This window comes from Oncorhynchus mykiss, chromosome 2 (assembly GCF_013265735.2).
Source record: "Oncorhynchus mykiss isolate Arlee chromosome 2, USDA_OmykA_1.1, whole genome shotgun sequence".
NCBI lineage: Eukaryota > Metazoa > Chordata > Actinopteri > Salmoniformes > Salmonidae > Oncorhynchus > Oncorhynchus mykiss.
In genome coordinates this window covers 282,688-308,872 of record NC_048566.1, presented here as the reverse complement: position 1 = coordinate 308,872, position 26,185 = coordinate 282,688, and the positions used below count along the sequence as shown (strand labels likewise).

General features: G+C 39.1%; 1 protein-coding gene across 1 annotated transcript in view; it reads right to left on the bottom strand.

Annotated features, from left to right (window-relative positions):
* Positions 1–26,185, bottom strand: part of LOC110512917 (CUB and sushi domain-containing protein 3) — a 523,013-nt gene that overhangs the window by 363,322 nt on the left and 133,506 nt on the right. Inside the window, exons 5-8 of the mRNA XM_036934833.1 lie at positions 19,852–20,059; positions 7,492–7,604; positions 5,108–5,185; positions 913–1,000 (exon numbers count right to left, since the gene is read on the bottom strand). Coding sequence (XP_036790728.1) covers positions 913–1,000; positions 5,108–5,185; positions 7,492–7,604; positions 19,852–20,059 — 487 coding nt within the window. The remainder of the gene's footprint in view (positions 1–912; positions 1,001–5,107; positions 5,186–7,491; positions 7,605–19,851; positions 20,060–26,185) is intronic.

Sequence of the window (26,185 nt, the reverse complement as noted above, 5' to 3'; positions counted from 1 at the left end):
CATTTAGAACACAGGCCCATGTGAGGTAGGTCTGACCAGGACCCATTTAGAACACAGGCCCATGTGAGGTAGGTCTGACCAGGGCCCATTTAGAACACAGGCCCATGTGAGGTAGGTCTGACCAGGACCCATTTAGAACACAGGCCCATGTGAGGTAGGTCTGACCGGGGCCCATTTAGAACACAGGCCCATGTGAGGTAGGTCTGACCAGGGCCCATTTAGAACACAGGCCCATGTGAGGTATGACTGACCAGGGCCCATTTAGAACACAGGCCCATGTGAGGTAGGACTGACCAGGGCCCATTTAGAACACAGGTCCATGTGAGGTAGGACTGACCAGGGCCCATTTAGAACACAGGCCTAGGTGAGGTAGGTCTGACCAGGGCCCATTTAGAACACAGGCCTAGGTGAGGTAGGTCTGACCAGGGCCAATTTAGGACACAGGCCTAGGTGAGGTAGGTCTGACCAGGGCCAATTTAGGACACAGGCCTAGGTGAGGTAGGTCTGACCGAGGCCCATTTAGAACACAGGCCTAGGTGAGGTAGGTCTGACCAGGGCCAATTTAGAACACAGGCCTAGGTGAGGTAGGTCTGACCAGGGCCCATTTAGGACACAGGCCTAGGTGAGGTAGGTCTGACCAGGGCCAATTTAGAACACAGGCCTAGGTGAGGTAGGTCTGACCAGGGCCCATTTAGGACATAGGCCTAGGTGAGGTAGGTCTGACCAGGGCATATTTAGGACACAGGCCTAGGTGAGGTAGGTCTGACCAGGACCAATTTAGGACACAGGCCTAGGTGAGGTAGGTCTGACCAGGGCCCATTTAGAACACAAGGCAATGTGAGGGAGGCCCATTTAGAACACAGGCCCAGGTGAGGTAGGTAGACAGGCATGTTCAGTTACAGACGAGCTCACCTGAAGTCAGAGCCTCGGCGTTTGCCATTCTCAGGTTCCCCCGGATCCGGGCAATAATTGGACAGCTGTTTAATTCCTCCTTCGTTCACTGTAGGAACAAAATAACAGGTAGAAACACAATGTTACTGGTTATCAGGCTAATTGATTCACTGTAGATACACAATGTTACTGTTTATCAGGCTTGTTGATTCACTATAGAAACACAATGTTACTGTTTATCAGGCTTATTGATTCACTATAGATACACAATGTTACTGTTTATCAGGCTTGTTGATTCACTATAGAAACACAATGTTACTGTTTATCAGGCTAATTGATTCACTGTAGATACACAATGTTACTGTTTATCAGGCTTGTTGATTCACTATAGAAACACAATGTTACTGTTTATCAGGCTTATTGATTCACTATAGAAACACAATGTTACTGTTTATCAGGCTTGTTGATTCACTATAGAAACACAATGTTACTGGTTATCAGGCTTGTTGATTCACTATAGAAACACAATGTTACTGGTTATCAGGCTTGTTGATTCACTATAGAAACACAATGTTACTGTTTATCAGGCTAATTGATTCACTATAGATACACACCAATCAGGTAGAAACACAATGTTACTGGTTATCAGGCTTATTGATTCACTATAGATACACACCAATCAGGTAGAAACACAATGTTACTGGTTATCAGGCTTATTGATTCACTATAGATACACACCAATCAGGTAGAAACACAATGTTACTGTTTATCAGGCTTATTGATTCACTATAGAAACACAATGTTACTGGTTATCAGGCTTATTGATTCACTATAGATACACAATGTTACTGTTTATCAGGCTTATTGATTCACTATAGAAACACAATGTTACTGTTTATCAGGCTTATTGATTCACTATAGAAACACAATGTTACTGGTTATCAGGCTTATTGATTCACTATAGATACACACCAATCAGGTAGAAACACAATGTTACTGGTTATCAGGCTTGTTGATTCACTATAGATACACACCAATCAGGTAGAAACACAATGTTACTGTTTATCAGGCTTGTTGATTCACTATAGATACACACCAATCAGGTAGAAACACAATGTTACTGTTTATCAGGCTTATTGATTCACTATAGAAACACAATGTTACTGTTAATCAGGCTTATTGATTCACTATAGAAACACACCAATCAGGTAGAAACACAATGTTACTGGTTATCAGGCTTATTGATTCACTATAGAAACACAATGTTACTGGTTATCAGGCTTATTGATTCACTATAGAAACACAATGTTACTGGTTATCAGGCTTATTGATTCACTATAGAAACATACCAATCAGGTAGAAACACAATGTTACTGGTTATCAGGAGGAGAGGAGAGGAGGAGAAGGAAAGGGGGGGGATCATGTACACCACGATCATGTATTGTAGAATTGTATATGTAATTTAAGGTATATAAGTCAACAAATATACAAATATACAAATACACCACTAACATACAGTATAAGGTAAAACACACAATCTACTGTATATACAAATATACCACTAACATACAGTATAAGGTACTGTAAAACACACAATCTACTGTATATACAAATATACCACTAACATACAGTATAAGGTACTGTAAAACACACAATCTACTGTATCTACAAATATACCACTAACATACAGTATAAGGTACTGTAAAACACACAATCTACTGTATCTACAAATATACCACTAACATACAGTATAAGGTACTGTAAAACACACAATCTACTGTATATACAAATATACCACTAACATACAGTATAAGGTACTGTAAAACACACAATCTACTGTATATACAAATATACCACTAACATACAGTATAAGGTACTGTAAAACACAAAATCTACTGTATATACAAATATACCACTAACATACAGTATAAGGTACTGTAAAACACACAATCTACTGTATATACAAATATACCACTAACATACAGTATAAGGTACTGTAAAACACACAATCTACTGTATATACAAATATACCACTAACATACAGTATAAGGTACTGTAAAACACACAATCTACTGTATATACAAATATACCACTAACATACAGTATAAGGTACTGTAAAACACACAATCTACTGTATATACAAATATACCACTAACATACAGTATAAGGTACTGTAAAACACACAATCTACTGTATATACAAATATACCACTAACATACAGTATAAGGTACTGTAAAACACACAATCTACTGTATATACAAATATACTACTAACATACAGTATAAGGTACTGTAAAACACACAATCTACTGTATCTACAAATATACTACTAACATACAGTATAAGGTACTGTAAAACACACAATCTACTGTATCTACAAATATACCACTAACATACAGTATAAGGTACTGTAAAACACACAATCTACTGTATATACAAATATACCACTAACATACAGTATAAGGTACTGTAAAACACACAATCTACTGTATCTACAAATATACCACTAACATACAGTATAAGGTACTGTAAAACACACAATCTACTGTATATACAAATATACCACTAACATACAGTATAAGGCACTGTAAAACACACAATCTACTGTATATACACATATACCACTAACATACAGTATAAGGTACTGTAAAACACACAATCTACTGTATATACAAATATACCACTAACATACAGTATAAGGTACTGTAAAACACACAATCTACTGTATCTACAAATATACCACTAACATACAGTATAAGGTACTGTAAAACACACAATCTACTGTATATACAAATATACCACTAACATACAGTATAAGGTACTGTAAAACACACAATCTACTGTATATACAAATATACCACTAACATACAGTATAAGGTACTGTAAAACACACAATCTACTGTATATACAAATATACCACTAACATACAGTATAAGGCACTGTAAAACACACAATCTACTGTATACCACTAACATACAGTATAAGGTACTGTAAAACACACAATCTACTATATATACAGATATACCACTAACATACAGTATAAGGTAAAACACACAATCTACTATATATACAAATATACCACTAACATACAGTATAAGGTACTGTAAAACACACAATCTACTATATATACAAATATACCACTAACATACAGTATAAGGTACTGTAAAACACACAATCTACTGTATATACAAATATACTACTAACATACAGTATAAGGTACTGTAAAACACACAATCTACTGTATATACAAATATACCACTAACATACAGTATAAGGTACTGTAAAACACACAATCTACTGTATATACAAATATACCACTAACATACAGTATAAGGCACTGTAAAACACACAATCTACTGTATATACAAATATACCACTAACATACAGTATAAGGTACTGTAAAACACACAATCTACTGTATATACAAATATACCACTAACATACAGTATAAGGTACTGTAAAACACACAATCTACTATATATACAAATATACCACTAACATGCAGTATAAGGTACTGTAAAACACACAATCTACTGTATATACAAATATACCACTAACATACAGTATAAGGTACTGTAAAACACACAATCTACTATATATACAAATATACCACTAACATGCAGTATAAGGTACTGTAAAACACACAATTTTACCGGATCCTTATTAGATGGCTTATTATAATACAAGATTCTTATTTGTTTTTCATGACTCTTTTCCACATGGGTATACAGCGTAGCTTGACAGAGCCCATTTCCCACAGAGCACTGGGGGGCATTGCCTTTGTTAAAAAAGACAAAGGACTGAACTTCAGCGATTCCTTTTGAGTTCCATCTAGAACCCTTAACACAGAGGGTTCTACATGGAATCCAAAATAATTCTACCTGGAACCAAAAAGGGTTCTACCTGGAACCAAAAGCGTTCTACCTGGAACCAAAAAGGGGTTCTACCTGGAACCAAAAAGGGTTCTACCTGGAACCAAAAAGGGTTCCACCTGGAACCAAAAAGGGTTCTACCTGGAACCAAAAAGGGTTCTATCTGGAACCAAAAGGGTTCTCCTATGGGGACAGCCAAAGAACCCTTTTGGAACCCTTTTTCGCTATGAGTGTAGCTAAACTCCCCAGCTTAAAACAAAGAACCACCCCGTCTCAAACAAGCAAATAGCCCAAACACAAACACACACAGGAAATGATTAGCATAAAGATAAATAGGAAACTCACTCAAAGACAATTTGTTATTGTTGTCCTTTCCCGGTAGTAACTTGACTCCTCTGGATTTCAGCTCACCAGAGCTTTTCACTGGATGAGAGCAATAAAAACAATGGCATTAGATAAAACAAAGTTCCAGCGTTAGATGAGAGGAAGACACAGTGGCGGTTTGAGTTCAGTAATAACACATAGCCCCTTATGAGGAACGAACATCATGAATAATTGCTATCGGATTCATATTTGTTTTAGAAAAGTGAGCCATTATCCCTGCTACATACAGAAAAGTGAGCCATTATCCCTGTTACATACAGAAAAGTGAGCCATTATCCCTGCTACATACAGAAAAGTGAGCCAGTATCCCTGCTACATACAGAAAAGTGAGCCATTATCCCTGCTACATACAGAATAGTGAGCCATTACCCCTGCTACATACAGAAAAGTGAGCCATTACCCCTGCTACATACTGAAGAGTGAGCCATTACCCCTGCTACAAACAGAAGAGTGAGCCATCACCCCTGCTACATACTGAAGAGTGAGCCATTACCCCTGCTACAAACAGAAGAGTGAGCCATCACCCCTGCTACAAACAGAAGAGTGAGCCATCACCCCTGCTACAAACAGAATAGGGTGTCATTTCAGTGGCATGACCATAACTTCATTGATAAATTCCATTAAAAAAAATGTATTAGATTGATTGCCTTTGCAACTGACGTGTTTACAGGGGGTGAAAAGGGTATCCAATTGAATCCAAACCGATATATCTTTTTATGAATATGAATGAGTAGAATATAATATAATAGGATGAATGAGAAAACAATCCCCGACAACCCCTCCAAGACAGGGCTGCAGCCTTGTTTTCATTGTTCCCCTCTAACAATCCCCTAGAACCCTCCAAGACAGGGCCGCAGCCTTGTTTTCATTGTTCCCCTCTAACAATCCCCTAGAAACCCTCCCAGACAGGGCCGCAGTCTTGTTTTCATTGTTCCCCTCTAACAATCCCCTAGAACCCTCCCAGACAGGGCCGCAGCCTTGTTTTCATTGTTCCCCTCTAACAATCCCATAGAACCTTCCAAGACAGGGCCGCAGCCTTGTTTTCATTGTTCCCCTCTAATCAGGGACTGATTAGAACGTAGGAAGCCAAGTTGGTGCAATAAATGATCAGATACAACTGAAAACTGTCACCGGGGAAATGTCTTTGCGACATACAATCATACAATCAGGGGATCTGGTTAAAAGTAGTGCACTATATGCACTACAGCGAAACACCATCATTGAGAAAATGTTTTTTCACGTATGGCCTGGATTGGCTGGCTAGCTGTTAGGTTGCTTTATAAACACGATCTTCAAAGTCCTGGTAAAGGAGAATGGGAAGGGAATGTATTATAGAACTCTGTCTGGCTCTGCAGTGTATAATACACCTGTAACAATTTGACCAATCACGGATAGGGGGCCTTTGGTCTGGAGGGATACAACTAGAACAAAGACATCATTAGTCTTTAACCAATCAGAGAAGAGTGAATGGAGCTGGTCACTGATCAGTAGACAAGATGAGGATGAAACGCTGCACGGATACATGAGATTATCAGAAAAGTAGTAGGTAGAAAGTACTCTTTGGTAAGGGGTTATAAGTGGTTATAAGGGGTTATGAGTGGCAATAAGGGGTTATGAGTGGTTATCAGGGGTTCTCGAGTGGTTATAAGGGGTTATGAGTGGTTATCTGGGGTTATCAGGGGATTATAAGTGGTTATCAGGGGTTATGAGTGGTTATAAGGGGTTATGAGTGGTTATAAGGGGTTATGAGTGGTTATAAGGGGTTATGAGTGGTTAAATGGGATTATCAGGGGTGATCAGGGGTTATACGTGGTTATCAGGGGTTATTAGTAGTTATTAGGGGTTATTAGTGGTTAACCCACTGTTCCTAGGCCATCATTGAAAATACTTGCCTAGTTAAATAAAGGTTAAAAAAATAAAAATAAATAAAAATAAGGGGTTATGAGTGGTTATTAGGGATAATGGTGGTTATTAGTGGTTATGAGTGGTTATTAGGGATAATGGTGGTTATTAGGGGTTAATGGTGGTTATTAGTGGTTATGAGTGGTTATTAGTGGTTATGAGTGGTTATTAGGGATAATGGTGGTTATTAGGGGCTAATGGTGGTTATTAGGGCTTTTGAGTGGTTATTAGTGGTTATTAGGGCTTATTAGGTATCAAAGAACAAGGAGGACCTGTTGAACATGGCAACAGAATAATAGTCAGGTAATTGTATAAAGAGTTCCTTGGTCCCTTCCTGGTTATTATCCAACTACAAAGACTTTCAGGTGAAAAAAAAAAAAAACATTTTCTGGTTGTCAAACGTGACAATGACTTAATTCAATAATGGGTTGATTATGTCTTACCTTGATACTGAAGTGTAAATCCTTTATGGGGATGATCCCTGTCGGTCACAAAATGGAGTCTTAGCCAGTTCTTGTTGCTGATGACGGGTGCTGGTATATTCACACCAGATAACCTGCAGGTAAAGATACAGACACAACAGCCTCTGTCATCTGACTGGTTCAATCACCTGTCATGTCTGTCCTGTTCCAGACAATCTGTTTCTCCACATGTACACGACCGCTGTTACTTCAAGGACAAGAAGAGAAAGGAACAACCAGTATCTGCTATCTACAGAACAGGGTTATCACACACAGCTGTTATAGTCTATAACAACATGGTTATCACACACAGCTGTTATAGTCTATAACAGCATGGTTATCAGACACAGCTGTTATAGTCTATAACAACATGGTTATCAGACACAGCTGTTATAGTCTATAACAACATGGTTATCAGACACAGCTGTTATAGTCTATAACAACATGGTTATCACACACAGCTGTTATAGTCTATAACAACATGGTTATCACACACAGCTGCTGTAGTCTATAACAACATGGTTATCACACACAGCTGTTATAGTCTATAACAACATGGTTATCACACACAGCTGTTATAGTCTATAACAACATGGTAATCAGACACAGCTGTTATAGTCTATAACAACATGGTTATCAGACACAGCTGTTATAGTCTATAACAACATGGTTATCAGACACAGCTGTCATAGTCTATAACAACATGGTCATCACACACAGCTGTTATAGTCTATAACAACATGGTTATCACACACAGCTGTTATAGTCTATAACAACATGGTTATCACACACAGCTGCTGTAGTCTATAACAACATGGTTATCACACACAGCTGTTATAGTCTATAACAACATGGTTATCAGACACAGCTGTTATAGTCTATAACAACATGGTAATCAGACACAGCTGTTATAGTCTATAACAACATGGTTATCAGACACAGCTGTTATAGTCTATAACAACATGGTTATCACACACAGCTGTTATAGTCTATAACAACATGGTTATCAGACACAGCTGTTATAGTCTATAACAACATGGTTATCAGACACAGCTGTTATAGTCTATAACAACATGGTAATCAGACACAGCTGTTATAGTCTATAACAACATGGTTATCAGACAAAGTTGCTGTAGTCTATGAGATCGAAACAAGATCATATTTTTAGAGAATATTAAAATGAGAGGAGGTTGTCAGAGACCTCCCTGAGCAGAGCAGCTTAAAGGCTCCAGTATGTTTGTAATGACTGGTAGGAACATCACAGTAATGACTGGTAGGAACATCACAGTAATGTCTGGTATGAACATCACAGTAATGACTGGTAGGAACATCACAGTAATGTCTGGTATGAACATCACAGTAATGACTGGTAGGAACATCACAGTTATGACTGGTAGGAACATCACAGTAATGACTGGTAGGAACATCACAGTAATGACTGGTAGGAACATCACAGTTATGACTGGTAGGAACATCACAGTAATGACTGGTAGGAACATCACAGTAATGTCTGGTATGAGCATCACAGTAATGACTGGTAGGAACAGTTATGGAACAGTGATGTGGTCATCCTGTCTGGGTTGGCGCGCCCCCCCCCCCCCCCCCCCCCCCCCCCTTGGGTTGTGCCGTGGCGGAGATCTTTGTGGGCTATACTCAGCCTTGTCTCAGGATGGTAAGTTGGTGGTTGAAGATATCCCTCTAGTGGTGTGGGGGCTGTGCTTTGGCAAAGTGGGTGGGGTTATATCCTTCCTGTTTGGCCCTGTCCGGGGGTGTCCTCGGATGGGGCCAGAGTGTCTCCTGACCCCTCCTGTCTCAGCCTCCAGTATTTATGCTGCAGTAGTTTATGTGTCGGGGGGCTAGGGTCAGTTTGTTATATCTGGAGTACTTCTCCTGTCCTATTCGGTGTCCTGTGTGAATCTAAATGTGCATTCTCTAATTCTCTCCTTCTCTCTTTCTTTCTCTCTCTCGGAGGACCTGAGCCCTAGGACCATGTCCCAGGACTACCTGACATGATGACTCCTTGCTGTCCCCAGTCCACCTGGCCGTGCTGCTGCTCCAGTTTCAACTGACCAGAGCCCTAGGACCATGTCCCAGGACTACCTGACATGATGACTCCTTGCTGTCCCCAGTCCACCTGGCCGTGCTGCTGCTCCAGTTTCAACTGTTCTGCCTTATTATTCGACCATGCTGTTCATTTATGAACATTTGAACATCTTGGCCATGTTCTGTTATAATCTCCACCCGGCACAGCCAGAAGAGGACTGGCCACCCTCATAGCCTGGTTCCTCTCTAGGTTTCTTCCTAGGTTTTGGCCTTTCTAGGGAGTTTTTCCTAGCCACCGTGCTTCTACACCTGCATTGCTTGCTGTTTGGGGGGTTTTAGGCTGCGTTTCTGTACAGCACTTTGAGATATCAGCTGATGTACGAAGGGCTATATAAATACATTTGATTTGATTTATTTTTGCAGAATATCAGTCAATATCAATATCAGATGTTTTTCCTGGAGAGAAGTGTCTTCTTTGCTGCCCTTCTTGACACCAGGCCATCCTCCAAAAGTCTTCGCCTCACTGTGCGTGCAGATACACTCACACCTGTCTGCTGCCATTCCCGAGTAAGCTCTGTACTGGTGGTGCCCCGAACCCGCAGCTGAATCAACTTTAGGAGACGGTCCTGGCGCTTGCTGGACTTTCTTGGGCGGCCTGACGCCTTCTTCACAACAATTGAACCGCTCTCCTTGAAGTTCTTGATGATCCGATAAATGGTTGATTCAGGTGCAATCTTACTGGCATTCTGGAATATATGCAAATTGCCATCATACAAACTGAGGCAGCAGACTTTGTGAAAATTAATGTTTGTGTCATTCTCAAAACTTTTGGCCACAAAACTGTAGTAATCAATGTGTAAGCTATTCTGTTAGTGTGTTTATTTAATCTGTGTGATTATTGAGTTAGTTAGTTAGTAAATAAATAATTAAGCCAATTTGTATATTGCTGATTCATAATATATGCTAGGGTTTGTGCAGATATCCAAGGACGACATTCAGAACGAGATTGACGGTAAAATAAGAATTCATGAATTGACTGTGACTGATGTAAGAGATATTTATATCTTTAGAGTTTAGTCGAGAGATAGTAAATCGTTAAATAACTTTTTTCCATGGTGCCCCAGATTACTACTTAATGAATTGTTACATGAGTAATTTAATCGAGTAATAATTTAACGCGGTATGTAATTATTTTATAAAAAAAATAACCATCACATTAATGATAGTCAAGACACAACACGTTTGAGTTCGAGTCATTTTGATGACATTCATCCTGTTATCCTTGTATGGTATGTAGATTCCATCCAATCAAACTCTTGTCTATTTGTCTTTTTTTAACACTGACAGTGTTTCTCTGTTTCCTCTTCAACACTACGTATGTGACCCGATACGGGACACTAGGCGTAAGTCGCAAGTCACGACTTCACAGGAGAGCCTTTTGAACGTAAAAAAATATATAATCTGTAAATACGAATAAAAGTTTAGTTGGTTTAGCCACAGAAAAAGGGAGCAACCTTCCCACTAGCCATGATTGGCTGAGATAAAGAGTGGGCTGGACGTGCCGAGAGATGAGTTTGGATTGGTCTACGGTGTTGCATCTTGTGTCTATAAAATGAGCTGCTCGTAATGCGTAGATAATCCTTTCTATTACAGTGTTTTTGTATAGATATTACGTTATGTTATAACGTTAGCCATGGAGAGCTACAAATAACTACAAACATTGCTGCTCTGAATTTATCGACAAACGCTATCGACAAACGTGAGTGGAGAAGAAGGTAGTGATGGACTACTTTCTGGATGACGATCGTGCCACGCTGACTTTCTCTCTCTCATTTCATAACACGTTTTGAAATCAGTGGAACACAACGGGCCAAACAAGCTGGGCGAACTAAACGGAAACAACACAGGGTGTCTTATCCAATGGGTTTCAGTCTGCCGTGAAGCTTTCTTCCATGTAGACAGGTCAGAATTTACAGATTTAGATATTATACCTTTCTAATTTTGTCTGATAGTTGTTTTCACTGTAAGTTAAAGCTTGCTGTTAGCTAGCCAGCTGGAGTTCGATGGCTGGCTTGCTAGCTAACATTAACTTATGAAGTGTGTGTAACGTTAGTGATGTTTTCTCAGAACGCCATTTCCCATTGCTAGTTATATGATATGCATAGTATTAGTAGATTTGGATAGAAAAAACTCTGAAGTTTCTAAAACTGTTTGAATGATATCTGTGAGTATAACAGAACTCATATGGCAGGCAAAAACCTGAGAAAAAAATCCAACCAGGAAGTGGGAAATCTGAGGTTTGTAGGTTTCCAATATACAGTGTCATATTGTACTTCCTATGGCTTCCACTGTCAACTGTCTTTGGAACCTTGTTTGATGCTCCTGCTGTGAAGGATGAGGGAATAAGAGCTGATTGACTCAGGGTTCTGGCAGAGAGGCCACGAGCTCACTCAGGTGCGCCCCCTTGAGAGTAAGCTGCATTCCATTGCATTTCTACAGACAAAGGAATTCTCCGGTTGAAACATTATTGAAGGTTTATGTTTAAAACGTCCTAAAGATTGATTCTATACATCGTTTGACATGTTTCTACGAACTGTAATAGAATTTGTTGACTTTTCGTCTGGCCTGCGAGTCATGAATTTGGATTTTGGACCTAAACGCGCAAACAAAAAGGAGGTATTTGGACATAAATCTTGGACTTTATCGAACAAAACAAACATTTATTGTGGAACTGGCATTCCTGGGAGTGCATTCTGATGAAGATCATCAACGGTAAGTGAATATTTATAATGCTATTTCTGACTTCTGTCGACTCCACAACATGAATATTGATATGGCTTGTTTTGTTGTCTGAGCGCTGTATTTAGATTATTGCATGGTGTGCTTTTTCCGTAAAGTTTTGCTGATTAAAAAAGCAATGAAACCGTCCTTCTTTAGACTAGTTGAGTATCTGGAGCATCAGAATTTGTGGGTTCGATTACAGGCTCAAAATGTCCAAAAACAAATAACTTTCTTCTGAAACTCGTTAGTCTATTCGTGTTCTGAGAAATGAAGTCTATTCCATGCGAGAAATTGCCAAGAAACTGAAGATCTCGTACAACGCTGTGTACTACTCCCTTCACAGAACAGCGCAAACTGTCTCTACCCAGAATAGAAAGAGGAGTGGGAGGCCCCGGTGCACAACTGAACAAGAGGACAAGTACATTAGCGTGTCTACTTTGAGAAACAGACAAGTCCTCAACTGGCAGCTTCATTAAATAGTACCCTTCAAAACACCAGTCTCAACGTCAACAGTGAAGAGGTGACTCCGGGATGCTGGCCTTCTAGGCAGAGTTCTTCTGTCCAGTGTCTATGTTATTTTGCCCATCTTAATATTTTATATTCATAGGCTAGTCTGAGATATGGCTTTTTCTTTGCAATATGTATAGGTGTGACATACCACAACAATATCATGTGACCGTATCAAGTGTCCACCACTTAAATATATGGCGCATGCATCTGTTTCTGTACTGCACATGTGCACCTCCCTGAGGTTTCAACTCAGGTTGCATGGCCTTTTAATTAACTTACGTATGGAATACTTTGTGATAAGTGTGTGTGTAACAGTATATCAAGTATGTTAATGTACCGGTGTGAAGGCTTTTGGGCGGAGGTGTAAAAACACTTTAAAGTACCACTTAAGTCATTATTTGTTGTTGTTATTTGTACATTACTTTACTATTCATATTTTTGACATCTTTTACCTCACTACATTCGTAAAGAAAGTAATGTACTTTTTACTCCAGACATTTTCTTTAACACTCAAAATTATCAAGTTACATTTTGACCAGGAAAATTGTCTAATTCAATCACTTATCAAGAGTGTGGTCACTCCCTGGTCATCCCTACTGCCTCTGATCTGGAGGACTCACTAAACAGAGAACATCCCTGGTCATCCCTATTGTCTCTGATCTGGAGGACTCACTAAACAGAGAACATCCCTCGTCATCCCTACTGCCTCTGATCTGGAGGACTCACTAAACAGAGAACATCCTTGGTCATTCCTACTGCCTCTGATCTAGAGGACTCCCTAAACAGAGAACATCCCTGGTCATCCCTACTGCCTCTGATCTGGAGGACTCACTAAACAGAGAACATCCCTGGTCACCTCTACTGTCTCTGATCTGGAGGACTCACTAAACAGAGAACATCCCTGGTCATCTCTACTGCCTCTGATCTGGAGGACTCACTAAACAGAGAACATCCCTGGTCATCCCTATTGTCTCTGATCTGGAGGACTCACTAAACAGAGAACATCCCTGGTCATCCCTACTGCCTCTGATCTGGAGGACTCCCTAAACAGAGAACATCCCTGGTCATCCCTACTGCCTCTGATCTGGAGGACTCACTAAACAGAGAACATCCCTGGTCATCCCTACTGTCTCTGATCTGGAGGACTCACTAAACAGAGAACATCGCTGGTCATCCCTACTGCCTCTGATCTGGAGGACTCACTAAACAGAGAACATCCCTGGTCATCCCTACTGTCTCTGATCTGGAGGACTCACTAAACAGAGAACATCCCTGGTCATCCCTACTGTCTCTGATCTGGAGGACTCACTAAACAGAGAACATCCCTGGTCATCCCTACTGTCTCTGATCTGGAGGACTCACTAAACAGAGAACATCCCTGGTCACCTCTACTGTCTCTGATCTGGAGGACTCACTAAACAGAGAACATCCCTGGTCCATCCCTACTGCCTCTGATCTGGAGGACTCACTAAACAGAGAACATCCCTGGTCATCCCTACTGCCTCTGATCTGGAGGACTCACTAAACAGAGAACATCCCTGGTCATCCCTACTGCCTCTGATCTGGAGGACTCACTAAACAGAGAACATCCCTGGTCCATCCCTACTGCCTCTGACCTGGAGGACTCACTAAACAGAGAACATCCCTGGTCATCCCTACTGCCTCTGATCTGGAGGACTCACTAAACAGAGAACATCCCTGGTCATCCCTACTGCCTCTGATCTGGAGGACTCACTAAACAGAGAACATCCCTGGTCATCCCTACTGCCTCTGATCTGGAGGACTCACTAAACAGAGAACATCCCTGGTCATCCCTATTGCCTCTGATCTGGAGGACTCACTAAACAGAGAACATCCCTGGTCATCCCTACTGCCTCTGACCTGGAGGACTCACTAAACACAAATGCTTTGTTTGTAAATGATGTCTGAGTGTTGGAGTGCTCCCCTGGCTACCCATCAATAAAATAAAAAAATCAATTATGCGGTCTGATTTGCTTAATATCAGGAAGTTGAAATTGTTTATTTTTACTTTTGATATTTAAGTACATTGTGCCCCAGGCTATCTGTCAATATTTTTTTTTTTGTTGTTGTGCCGTCTGGTTTAATATAAGGAATTTAAATGAATTATACTTTTACTCAAGTATGACAATGTATTATTTTTTCCACCACTGGATGTGGCTCGGGGTTATAGCATTTATTCCACATGACCCATCAATTTAGACAAGTGTATCTGGGTAAGCATCATCTAATATTTATAACCTATTTTTATTTGGACACTTTCTGTCGACCTGGAATTTTTCCTCATTGTAGGCTACTACCACTTTAAATCTTTATCACATGACCTCATGTGAATCCTTAAAGAGATGGGTGGGGCTAAAGGCTTAAGAGGGCGTGAACAATGCTGAGTGGGTGGGGCTAAAGGCTTAAGAGGGCGTGAACAATGTTACATGGGTGGGGCTAAAGGCTTAAGAGGGCGTGAACAATGCTGAATGGGTGGGGCTAAAGGCTTAAGAGGGCGTGAACAACGCTGAATGGGTGTAGACAAAGGATAGCTCTCTATTAGGTACCAAAACATTCAAAGACCCTTTTCTCCAACGTGAGTTTACAAGTTTATCAACTTTCAGAGCAGAATTACTTTCCCATTGTTCCTCAACTGTAGTGTATGATACACCATTTTGTAGCTCTCAGTCTCTACTTTTATCCAATGTAAAAAAAATTATAATAATAATTAAAATGTTACCACATAAGACCGAATCCAGGTGTTGAGTCACATGTGTACAACATTTCCCTCGATCTGTACAGTCAGAGAAAATGACTTTGTGAATTCAGAAATACTAAGAGCTTTTCTAATCCATCCTGTCAGTGGAAGAAATAGGGTGTTCCTCTGGGAGTTTAGAAGGTAATTGATTTCACATAACGTGACCTTTTCTGCACACTGAGCCATTTTTACTGAAATCTAAATGACACAAATATTGTAGGAAGAATGAAAAAAAAAGCATTAGGTTACTGAGACACTCAACGGTCGCGTCCCAACTGGCACTTTAACCCCTTTACAGGGAGCCTTGGTCAAAAGTAGCGCACTAGATAGGGAATTACTGAGCCACTCTGAAATGTCTGCATTCCTGGCTGCACACTGAACTCTTCAAGGTCTAGGGCTTGGGGACTGTGTAGGCAATAACTTAGAGAGGAAAGGTCTAGGGGTTGGGGACTGGGTAGGTAATAACTTAGAGAGGAAACATCTAGGGCTTGGAGACTGGGTAGGTAATAACTTAGAGAGGAAAGGTCTAGGGCTTGGGGACTGGGGACTGGGTAGGTAATAACTTAGAGAGGAAAGGTCTAGGGCTTGGGGACTGGGTAGGTTATAGCTTAGAGAGGAAAGGTCTAGAGCTTGGGGACTAGGTAGGTTATAACTTAGAGAGGAAAGGTCTAGGGCTTGGGGACTGGGTAGGTTATAACTTAGAGAGGAAAGGTGTAGGGCTTGGGGGCTGGGTAAGGTTATAACTTAGAGAGGAACAGGCTTGGGGACTGGGTAGGTAATAACTTAGAGAGGAAAGGTCTAGGGCTTGGGGACTGGGTAGGGTTATAACTTAGAGAGCAAAGGTCTAGGGCTTGGGGACTGGATAGGTAATAACTTAGAGAGGAAAGGTCTAGGGCTTGGGGGCTGGATAGGCAATCACTTAGAGATTAAAGAGCTTGGGGGCTGGATAGGCAATAATTTAGAGAGGAAAGGTCTAGGGCTTGGGGACTGGGTAGGGTTATAACTTAGAGAGCAAAGGTCTAGGGCTTGGGGACTGGATAGGTAATAACTTAGAGAGGAAAGGTCTAGGGCTTGGGGACTGGATAGGTAATAACTTAGAGAGGAAAGGTCTAGGGCTTGGGGATTGGGTAGGTAATAACTTAGAGTGGAAAGGTCTAGGGGGGCTGGGCAGTAAATGCTGAGAGTTACCTGTGCAACTGGAAAAGGGACTGTAAACTGTAGATGGTACATTGGTACATTGGTACATTGGTGCATTGGCTGCAGTACCATAGGAAAGGGACTCATACAATTATACCCTTAGAGTCTATTGACGCACCGGTGCATCAATCTAAGTGACATAATAAAAAATCTCCATTAAAATCCATCAGTTTAAGTGAGATATCTGTTAAAACTAGAGATATCTGTTAAAACTAGAGATATCTGTTAAAACTAGAGATATCTGTTTAAAACTAGAGATATCTGTTTAAAACTAGAGACATCTGTTTAAACTAGAGATATCTGTTTAAAACTAGAGATATCTGTTTAAACTAGAGATATCTGTTAAAACTAGAGATATCTGTTTAAAACTAGAGATATCTGTTTAAAACTAGAGATATCTGTTAAAACTAGAGATATCTGTTAAAACTAGAGATATCTGTTTAAACTAGAGATATCTGTTTAAAACTAGAGATATCTGTTAAAACTAGAGATATCTGTTAAAACTAGAGATATCTGTTAAAACTAGAGATATCTGTTTAAACTAGAGATATCTGTTTAAAACTAGAGATATCTGTTAAAACTAGAGATATCTGTTAAAACTAGAGATATATGTTAAAACTAGAGATATCTGTTAAAACTAGAGATATCTGTTTAAACTAGAGATATCTGTTAAAACTAGAGATATCTGTTAAAACTAGAGATATCTGTTAAAACTAGAGATATCTGTTAAAACTAGAGATATTTGTTAAAACTAGAGATATCTGTTAAAACTAGAGATATTTGTTTAAACTAGAGATATCTGTTTAAAACTAGAGATATCTGTTAAAACTAGAGATATCTGTTAAAACTAGAGATATCTGTTAAAACTAGAGATATCTGTTAAAACTAGAGACATCTGTTTAAAACTAGAGATATCTGTTAAAACTAGAGATATCTGTTAAAACTAGATATATCTGTTACAACTAGAGATATCTGTTACAACTAGAGATATCTGTTAAAACTAGAGATATCTGTTACAACTAGAGATATCTGTTAAAACTAGAGATATTTGTTTAAACTAGAGATATCTGTTTAAACTAGAGATATCTGTTTAAACTAGAGATATTTGTTTAAACTAGAGACATCTGTTTAAAACTAGAGATATCTGTTAAAACTAGAGATATTTGTTTAAACTAGAGATATCTGTTAAAACTAGAGATATTTGTTAAAACTAGAGATATCTGTTAAAACTAGAGATATCTGTTAAAACTAGAGATATCTGTTAAAACTAGAGATATCTGTTAAAACTAGAGATATCTGTTAAAACTAGAGATATCTGTTAAAACTAGAGATATCTGTTTAAACTAGAGATATCTGTTTAAAACTAGAGATATCTGTTTAAACTAGAGATATCTGTTTAAACTAGAGATATCTGTTTAAAACTAGAGATATCTGTTAAAACTAGAGATATCTGTTTAAACTAGAGATATCTGTTTAAAACTAGAGATATCTGTTTAAACTAGAGATATCTGTTTAAACTAGAGATATTTGTTTAAACTAGAGATATTTGTTTAAACTAGAGATATCTGTTTAAACTAGAGATATCTGTTAAAACTAGAGATATCTGTTAAAACTAGAGATATTTGTTTAAACTAGAGATATTTGTTTAAACTAGAGATATTTGTTTGCATGGGCTGTTTCTAAATCCACAACATCCTCCTATGTCGCCCTTCCGCATCTGGTGTGGAAAGTTGCAAAGCTACCAGCGCTGTTTGTCAGACCAGGAGACATCCCGAAAATACGGTCTTCTCACAAAAAACGTCTGTAGTGGGGTGTGCCTAGTAGTCGGACAAAATGAGTATCGTAACGAATACGGACAATTATCTGAATCCGATTTATGATCAGAGTTATTTTTTTGTTGTTGTAATTTTCCGTGATCTTAAGAAGAAAAATAAAAACGTTGTGTTGCCAGGATCTTTCTCATGTCAGCCGTGTCCGAGGTTCTACGTGGTCCATATAACTCAACTGGCTGTCGGTTAAGAGAAAGGCGGGCTTTACGTTGATCCTGTTGTTCTGATTGGATAGAGTGAACCTGTATTTCTCAGAGAGAATGCCAAGAGTGTGCAAAACTGTCATCAAGGCAAACGGTGGCTGCTTTTAAGAATCTCAAATATACAACAACAAAAATGTGTTGGTTATTACATTATTCCATATGTGTTATTTCATAGTTTTAATGTCTTCACTATTATTCTACAATGTAGAAAATAGTAAAAAGAAAGAACAACCCTGGAATGAGTAGGTGTGTCCAAACTTTTGACTGGTACTGCAGATATTCAGGAATCCTGACTCACCAGATACTCTCAATCAAACTCAAATGTATTTATATAGCCCTTCGTACATCAGCTGATATCACAAAGTGCTGTACAGAAACACCAGCCTAAAACCCCGAAACAGCAAGCAACGCAGGTGTAGAAGCACGATGGCTAGGAAAAACTCCCTAGAAAGGCCAAAACCTAGGAAGAAACCTAGAGAGGAACCAGGCTATGTGGGGTGGCCAGTCCTCTTCTGGCTCTTCTGGCTTTTAACAGAACATGGCCAAGATGTTCAAATGTCCGTAGATGACCAGCAGGGTCAAGTAATAACACTGTGTGACTGTGATATTTCTACCTCCAGACAGTTGTGTTTCTCAAAAAACACATTATAGGTATAACCAAAGTGAAGAGATCTGTCGACGTGCCCTTGAGCAAGGCACTTAACCCTACATTTCTCCAGGGTAGCCGTTGACAACGGCAGACCCCCTGACCGTGACCCCAACTCTCCGAGGGTGTCTCACCGGTTGAATTGGAATATGCAACAAGAACAAAAAAATCACATTTCCTTTTTCACGAGTATAAAACACAATAATAATTATAATTAGGTGAGTTTTTATCTTTCTCCTGTTTCACACATATATACTTGTGTGAAACAGGAGAAAGATAAAAACTCACCTAATTATAATTATTATTATTACATCAGTTGGCTTTAGTTTAAAAGTGTTATTAAATTTAAAAAAAAACATAAACAAATCCACTCACCAGATACTGGGCGGCTCTGATCCTTCTATCTCCAGAGAGCCGTGCTTGTCCTCTATCTGGAAGTCAGTGAACACCAGTGAGATGGTGTCTCCGGGGTCAGCCAGCACCGTCCACTTACATTCCCCAGCGTTGGACGGGTCACTGAGGAATTCAGGGCTGGAGATGATCCCACTGGACCCTCTCAACGTACCGCCACACGTGTTCTCAGCTGCAGTGGTGGGGGAGGGGAGGGGGGCGAGGCGGGGTGGGGGGGGGGGGGGGGTAAAGTAAATAATATTAATTAATTAATTAATAGAAAATGACTCAAGTAAAAAAAGTGAAAGTCACTTAAGTATCTAAAGTAAAAGTATGAATAAATAATTACCGGTAAAATTATTTAAAACAGTTTTATAATTTTTGGGTTACCAGATGCACACGGGTCTTTTGCTTATATTATATTAAGCAAAACCAGACGGCACAATTGAAATGTTTTACAGAGAGCCAGGGGAAACACTCCAACACTCAGACATCATTTACAAACAAAGCATGTGTGTTTAGTAAAAACTCTGTAAGATGTGAGGCAATAGAGATGACCAGGGATCTTGATAAGTGTGTGACCAGGACCATTTTCCTATTCTGCTAAGCATTCGAAATGTAATGAACTTTTGGGTGTCGGGGATAATGTATGTATGTGTTATTCTCTTTATTAATAATGTAGTGAAGTAAAAGTTGTCAAAAATATAAATGGTAGAGTACAGATACACCAAAAACACTACTTAATTAGTACTTTCAAGTTATGTTTACTGAAGTACTTGGAGCCACTACTCAGCTGTCAGACAAACAGAAGAACGCGTATGTTTAATATCAATTCATCTGTTGGCTCTGATCCAATATGTAGACTGGAATAATACTAAGAATGAAGCCATATATTCGGCTATACTGTATGCATTCCAAGTTGTATGCTAGCTAGTATGGATATGACAGCATGGATAAGAGTCCAAGGTATCCGGATTTACAGGATCAATTGGCTGTGTTCCAAGCCCCCTGTCTGCTCTTCTCCTTCTGGTCTGAGGGGTTCAGAAAACCTTTGGTTCGTCAGAAGACTCAGATAACCACAACAGATTCCAAAACCATTCTGTTCCAATATCTAGATTCTACATTAACATGCCACATAGAATGGGTTCCGGTGTTGGCCACGCGTTCTAAGTGATATTCTAGTATATTGGAATGTCATCTTTATGTTCTTGGCCTCAATAAGCGAGCGGGCGCTTGAAGAACACAGCATCTGAGCCACACTATGATGATGAGGCCTCTATAACGTACCACCAGAGATGTTCACAAGTCTTTGAGGTAGTGTCCAAGTCAACTCTTTTAGGGCCAAGTCTAAGTCAAGTCTCAAGTCTTTTAGGGCCAAGTCTAAGTCAAGTCTCAAGTCTTTTAGAGCCGAGTCTAAGTCAAGTCTCAAGTCTTTTAGGGCCAAGTCTAAATCAAGTCTCAAGTCTTTTAGGGCCAAGTCTAAGTCAAGTCTCAAGTCTTTTAGGGCCAAGTCTAAATCAAGTCTCAAGTCTTTTAGGGCCAAGTCTAAGTCAAGTCTCAAGTCCGTTTTGGCAATGTCTTTCTGCCTGCTGTGGGTTAGGTCTATAAACCATGTAAATGATTTGAAGAGACTCTTGTATGAAAGAAAGCATATCAGGCACTATTTAAATCAAAATACATTTCCTTTTAAAATGTAGACAGTTTACATTGATAAAAGTAATTGTACAGGATATTTAAAAAACCAAACGTAACACTTTAAAGGGTTAAAAGTATTTTGTGGCAGACATTGTCTATATTTCACTTCATTCAATCACACAAACAGAAAATCTGTAGGTGAGGGAAGATAAATGACAAGCATGAATGTAAACCAAAATGACTGACAACTATTCAATAACTGCACTACTAAAGTGTCCTATAAATATCAAACCTTTTATCCATAAAATAGACTTCCTGACCTGGACACTTTAACAGAAATATAATCTCCTGTAACAAGTAGTAAATTACATCCTGTGGCCCCCTTTAGACAGAGAACATGTACAGTATGTACATTTCAGAAAGATCAAGTTTGTCAGCGTTCCTGCACTGAGCCCGGCACGATGAGGGCACATGACGAGGCCTCCATGACTAAACACTCTCCCCACTGGGGGTGCTGGGGGAAGGCACAGCCAACACTGTCATTGCTACCTGCTTGAGCCTTGAAAAGTATTTTGCATGGACCCCCCCCCCCCCCCCCCAAAAAAAAATACAAAATAAAAGTCCAAGCAAATCAACTTCATTTCCATCAGAAGACACTTCAATGTAGTGAAGAATCTCTGCTCTGAAGATGACTCTTTTTTTTTCTTCTTGCTGCTGTAGTCAGAGAACGTTCTGGAGGTTTCTCCAGGTGTTCTTCCTCTCCGCTACTGCTCTGCGTAACGGTGACTTTTCCGGCGCCTCAGACAAAACAAGGTCTGGAGAAAAAAAATAAAGAAATCTATAAAATAATGTATATAATCCAGAATATAACAGTAAACATTACACATGACAAAAAAAACAAATCATTATTGTTTTGAATTGCAAGTGACATTGAAAATATTGCATTGTTGCAACGTATCGTACCCCACCAATCAGACTCTCCTTCAATTCAGCTTTATCTTCACGTGGCTTCATGAGGACATCACGATCAAGTCAGAACAGGCAGACAGATGGATCCAGCAGCGCACCTCATTATGTATTACATTGTCACCAAAATGGAAGCTTTTGCTGCCTGTTCATCTGAGTACTCCATTCTAACATTCACAAACAACCCCCCCCCCCCCCCCCGTAATCTGGTGTTTGAGTGACTGCTACAGTGCTTTTACTAGACTAAAAAGGTGAGGAGCTTGTGCTCGGGAATACTTGGCAGATGGAAATTGAGTGACAGCGCACAAGGAAGGGCAGCACTGAGTGTCACAGCTTTCTCCTCCTGAGTAAGGTCAGTGGCCTAGACAAAACGGGGTCCAAAAAATGTCCACTAACTCCAATAGCTGTCTCCATTCTCTTGGTGATAAACAGAGCTCCTTGTGTCCTTGGGCTTCAAGTAGACTATTGAGGCTTTGTTGATTCAGATCGGTGACGGTTGTAACAAGCCGGAGGGTGGAACTCCATCTGGTAGACACAGCAGCAGGGATAATACCATACTACCATTCACTCATTCTTTATGTACATATTCTTTATCCCTTTACACTTGTGTGTATAAGGAAGTAGCTGTGGAATTGTTAGGTTAGATTACTCGTTGGTTATTACTGCGTTGTCGGAACTAGAAGCACAAGCATTTCGCTACACTCGCATTAACATCTGCTAAACCACGTGTATGTGACCAAATAAAAATGTTGTTTTGATTTGATTTGACTCCGAACTCAGCTTCAAAAGGCATTCTTTCAGACCACAGGTAGTATGTAGTAAAGCTGTAAAGTTGAGTTACCTCAGCCATCACACTGTTTATGATTTGTTTAGTGTGTCCTTTAGTCCATCTCTTAATCACCAGTTGTAATGAACAAATCACTGTAAGCTCTGTTGCCTGGCAGTTGGTTTGGATAGCTTCTACATACGCATTGTACTCTTCACCAAATTATTACAGTTGGTTTGGATAGCTTCTACCTCAGCATTGTACTCTTCACCAAATTATTACAGTTGGTTTGGATAGCTTCTACCTCAGCATTGTACTCTTCACCAAATTATTACAGTTGGTTTGGATAGCTTCTAACTCAGCATTGTACTCTTCACCAAATTATTACAGTTGGTTTGGATAGCTTCTACCTCAGCATTGTACTCTTCACCAAATTATTACAGTTGGTTTGGATAGCTTCTAACTCAGCATTGTACTCTGCACCAAATTATTACAGTTGGTTTGGATAGCTTCTACCTCAGCATTGTACTCTGCACCAAATTATTACAGTTGGTTTGGATAGCTTCTACATCAGCATTGTACTCTTCACCAAATTATTACAGTTGGTTTGGATAGCTTCTACCTCAGCATTGTACTCTTCACCAAATTATTACAGTTGGTTTGGATAGCTTCTACCTCAGCATTGTACTCTTCACCAAATTATTACAGTTGGTTTGGATAGCTTCTACCTCAGCATTGTACTCTTCACCAAATTATTACAGTTGGTTTAGATAGCTTCTACCTCAGCATTGTACTCTTCACCAAATTATTACAGTTGGTTTGGATAGCTTCTACCTCAGCATTGTACTCTGCACCAAATTATTACAGTTGGTTTGGATAGCTTCTACATCAGCATTGTACTCTGCACCAAATTATTACAGTTGGTTTGGATAGCTTCTACCTCAGCATTGTACTCTTCACCAAATTATTACAGTTGGTTTGGATAGCTTCTACATCAGCATTGTACTCTGCACCAAATTATTACAGTTGGTTTGGATAGCTTCTACCTCAGCATTGTACTCTTCACCAAATTATTACAGTTGGTTTGGATAGCTTCTACCTCAGCATTGTACTCTTCACCAAATTATTACAGTTGGTTTGGATAGCTTCTACATCAGCATTGTACTCTTCACCAAATTATTACAGTTGGTTTGGATAGCTTCTACATCAGCATTGTACTCTTCACCAAATTATTACAGTTGGTTTGGATAGCTTCTACATCAGCATTGTACTCTTCACCAAATTATTACAGTTGGTTTGGATAGCTTCTACCTCAGCATTGTACTCTTCACCAAATTATTACAGTTGGTTTGGATAGCTTCTACCTCAGCATTGTACTCTTCACCAAATTATTACAGTTGGTTTGGATAGCTTCTACCTCAGCATTGTACTCTTCACCAAATTATTACAGTTGGTTTGGATAGCTTCTACCTCAGCATTGTACTCTTCACCAAATTATTACAGTTGGTTTGGATAGCTTCTACCTCAGCATTGTACTCTTCATCAAATTATTACAGTTGGTTTGGATAGCTTCTAACTCAGCATTGTACTCTGCACCAAATTATTACAGTTGGTTTGGATAGCTTCTACCTCAGCATTGTACTCTTCACCAAATTATTACAGTTGGTTTGGATAGCTTCTACCTCAGCATTGTACTCTTCACCAAATTATTACAGTTGGTTTGGATAGCTTCTACCTCAGCATTGTACTCTTCACCAAATTATTACAGTTGGTTTGGATAGCTTCTACCTCAGCATTGTACTCTTCACCAAATTATTACAGTTGGTTTGGATAGCTTCTACCTCAGCATTGTACTCTTCACCAAATTATTACAGTATGCTGGGGTTATCCACATAATCATCATCATCATCATCATCACCATCATCATCACCATCATCATCATCATCATCAATATCAATATCATCACCATCATCATCATCATCGCTTGCTTTGGGGAAACACACTGAAACACACTGTTTCCATATTTGCAGCGTTATCATATAAGATATAATCTAAATGTATGTTTGATGTCAAAATGATCACATATTACTTTACATTGTATTGCTGATCACATATTACTTTACATTGTATTGCTGATCACATATTACTTTACATTGTATTGCTGATCACATATTACTTTACATTGTATTGCTGATCACATATTACTTTACATTGTATTGCTGATCACATATTACTTTACATTGTATTGCTGATCACATATTACTTTACATTGTATTGCTGATCACATATTACTTTACATTGTATTGCTGATCACATATTACTTTACATTGTATTGCTGATCACATATTACTTTACATTGTATTGCTGATCACATATTACTTTACATTGTATTGCTGATCACATATTACTTTACATTGTATTGCTGATCACATATTACTTTACATTGTATTGCTGATCACATATTACTTTACATTGTATTGCTGATCACATATTACTTTACATTGTATTGCTGATCACATATTACTTTACATTGTATTGCTGATCACATATTACTTTACATTGTATTGCTGATCACATATTACTTTACATTGTATTGCTGATCACATATTACTTTACATTGTATTGCTGATCACATATTACTTTACATTGTATTGCTGATCACATATTACTTTACATTGTATTGCTGATCACATATTACTTTACATTGTATTGCTGATCACATATTACTTTACATTGTATTGCTGATCACATATTACTTTACATTGTATTGCTGATCACATATTACTTTACATTGTATTGCTGATCACATATTACTTTACATTGTATTGCTGATCACATATTACTTTACATTGTATTGCTGATCACATATTACTTTACATTGTATTGCTGATCACATATTACTTTACATTGTATTGCTGATCACATATTACTTTACATTGTATTGCTGATCAC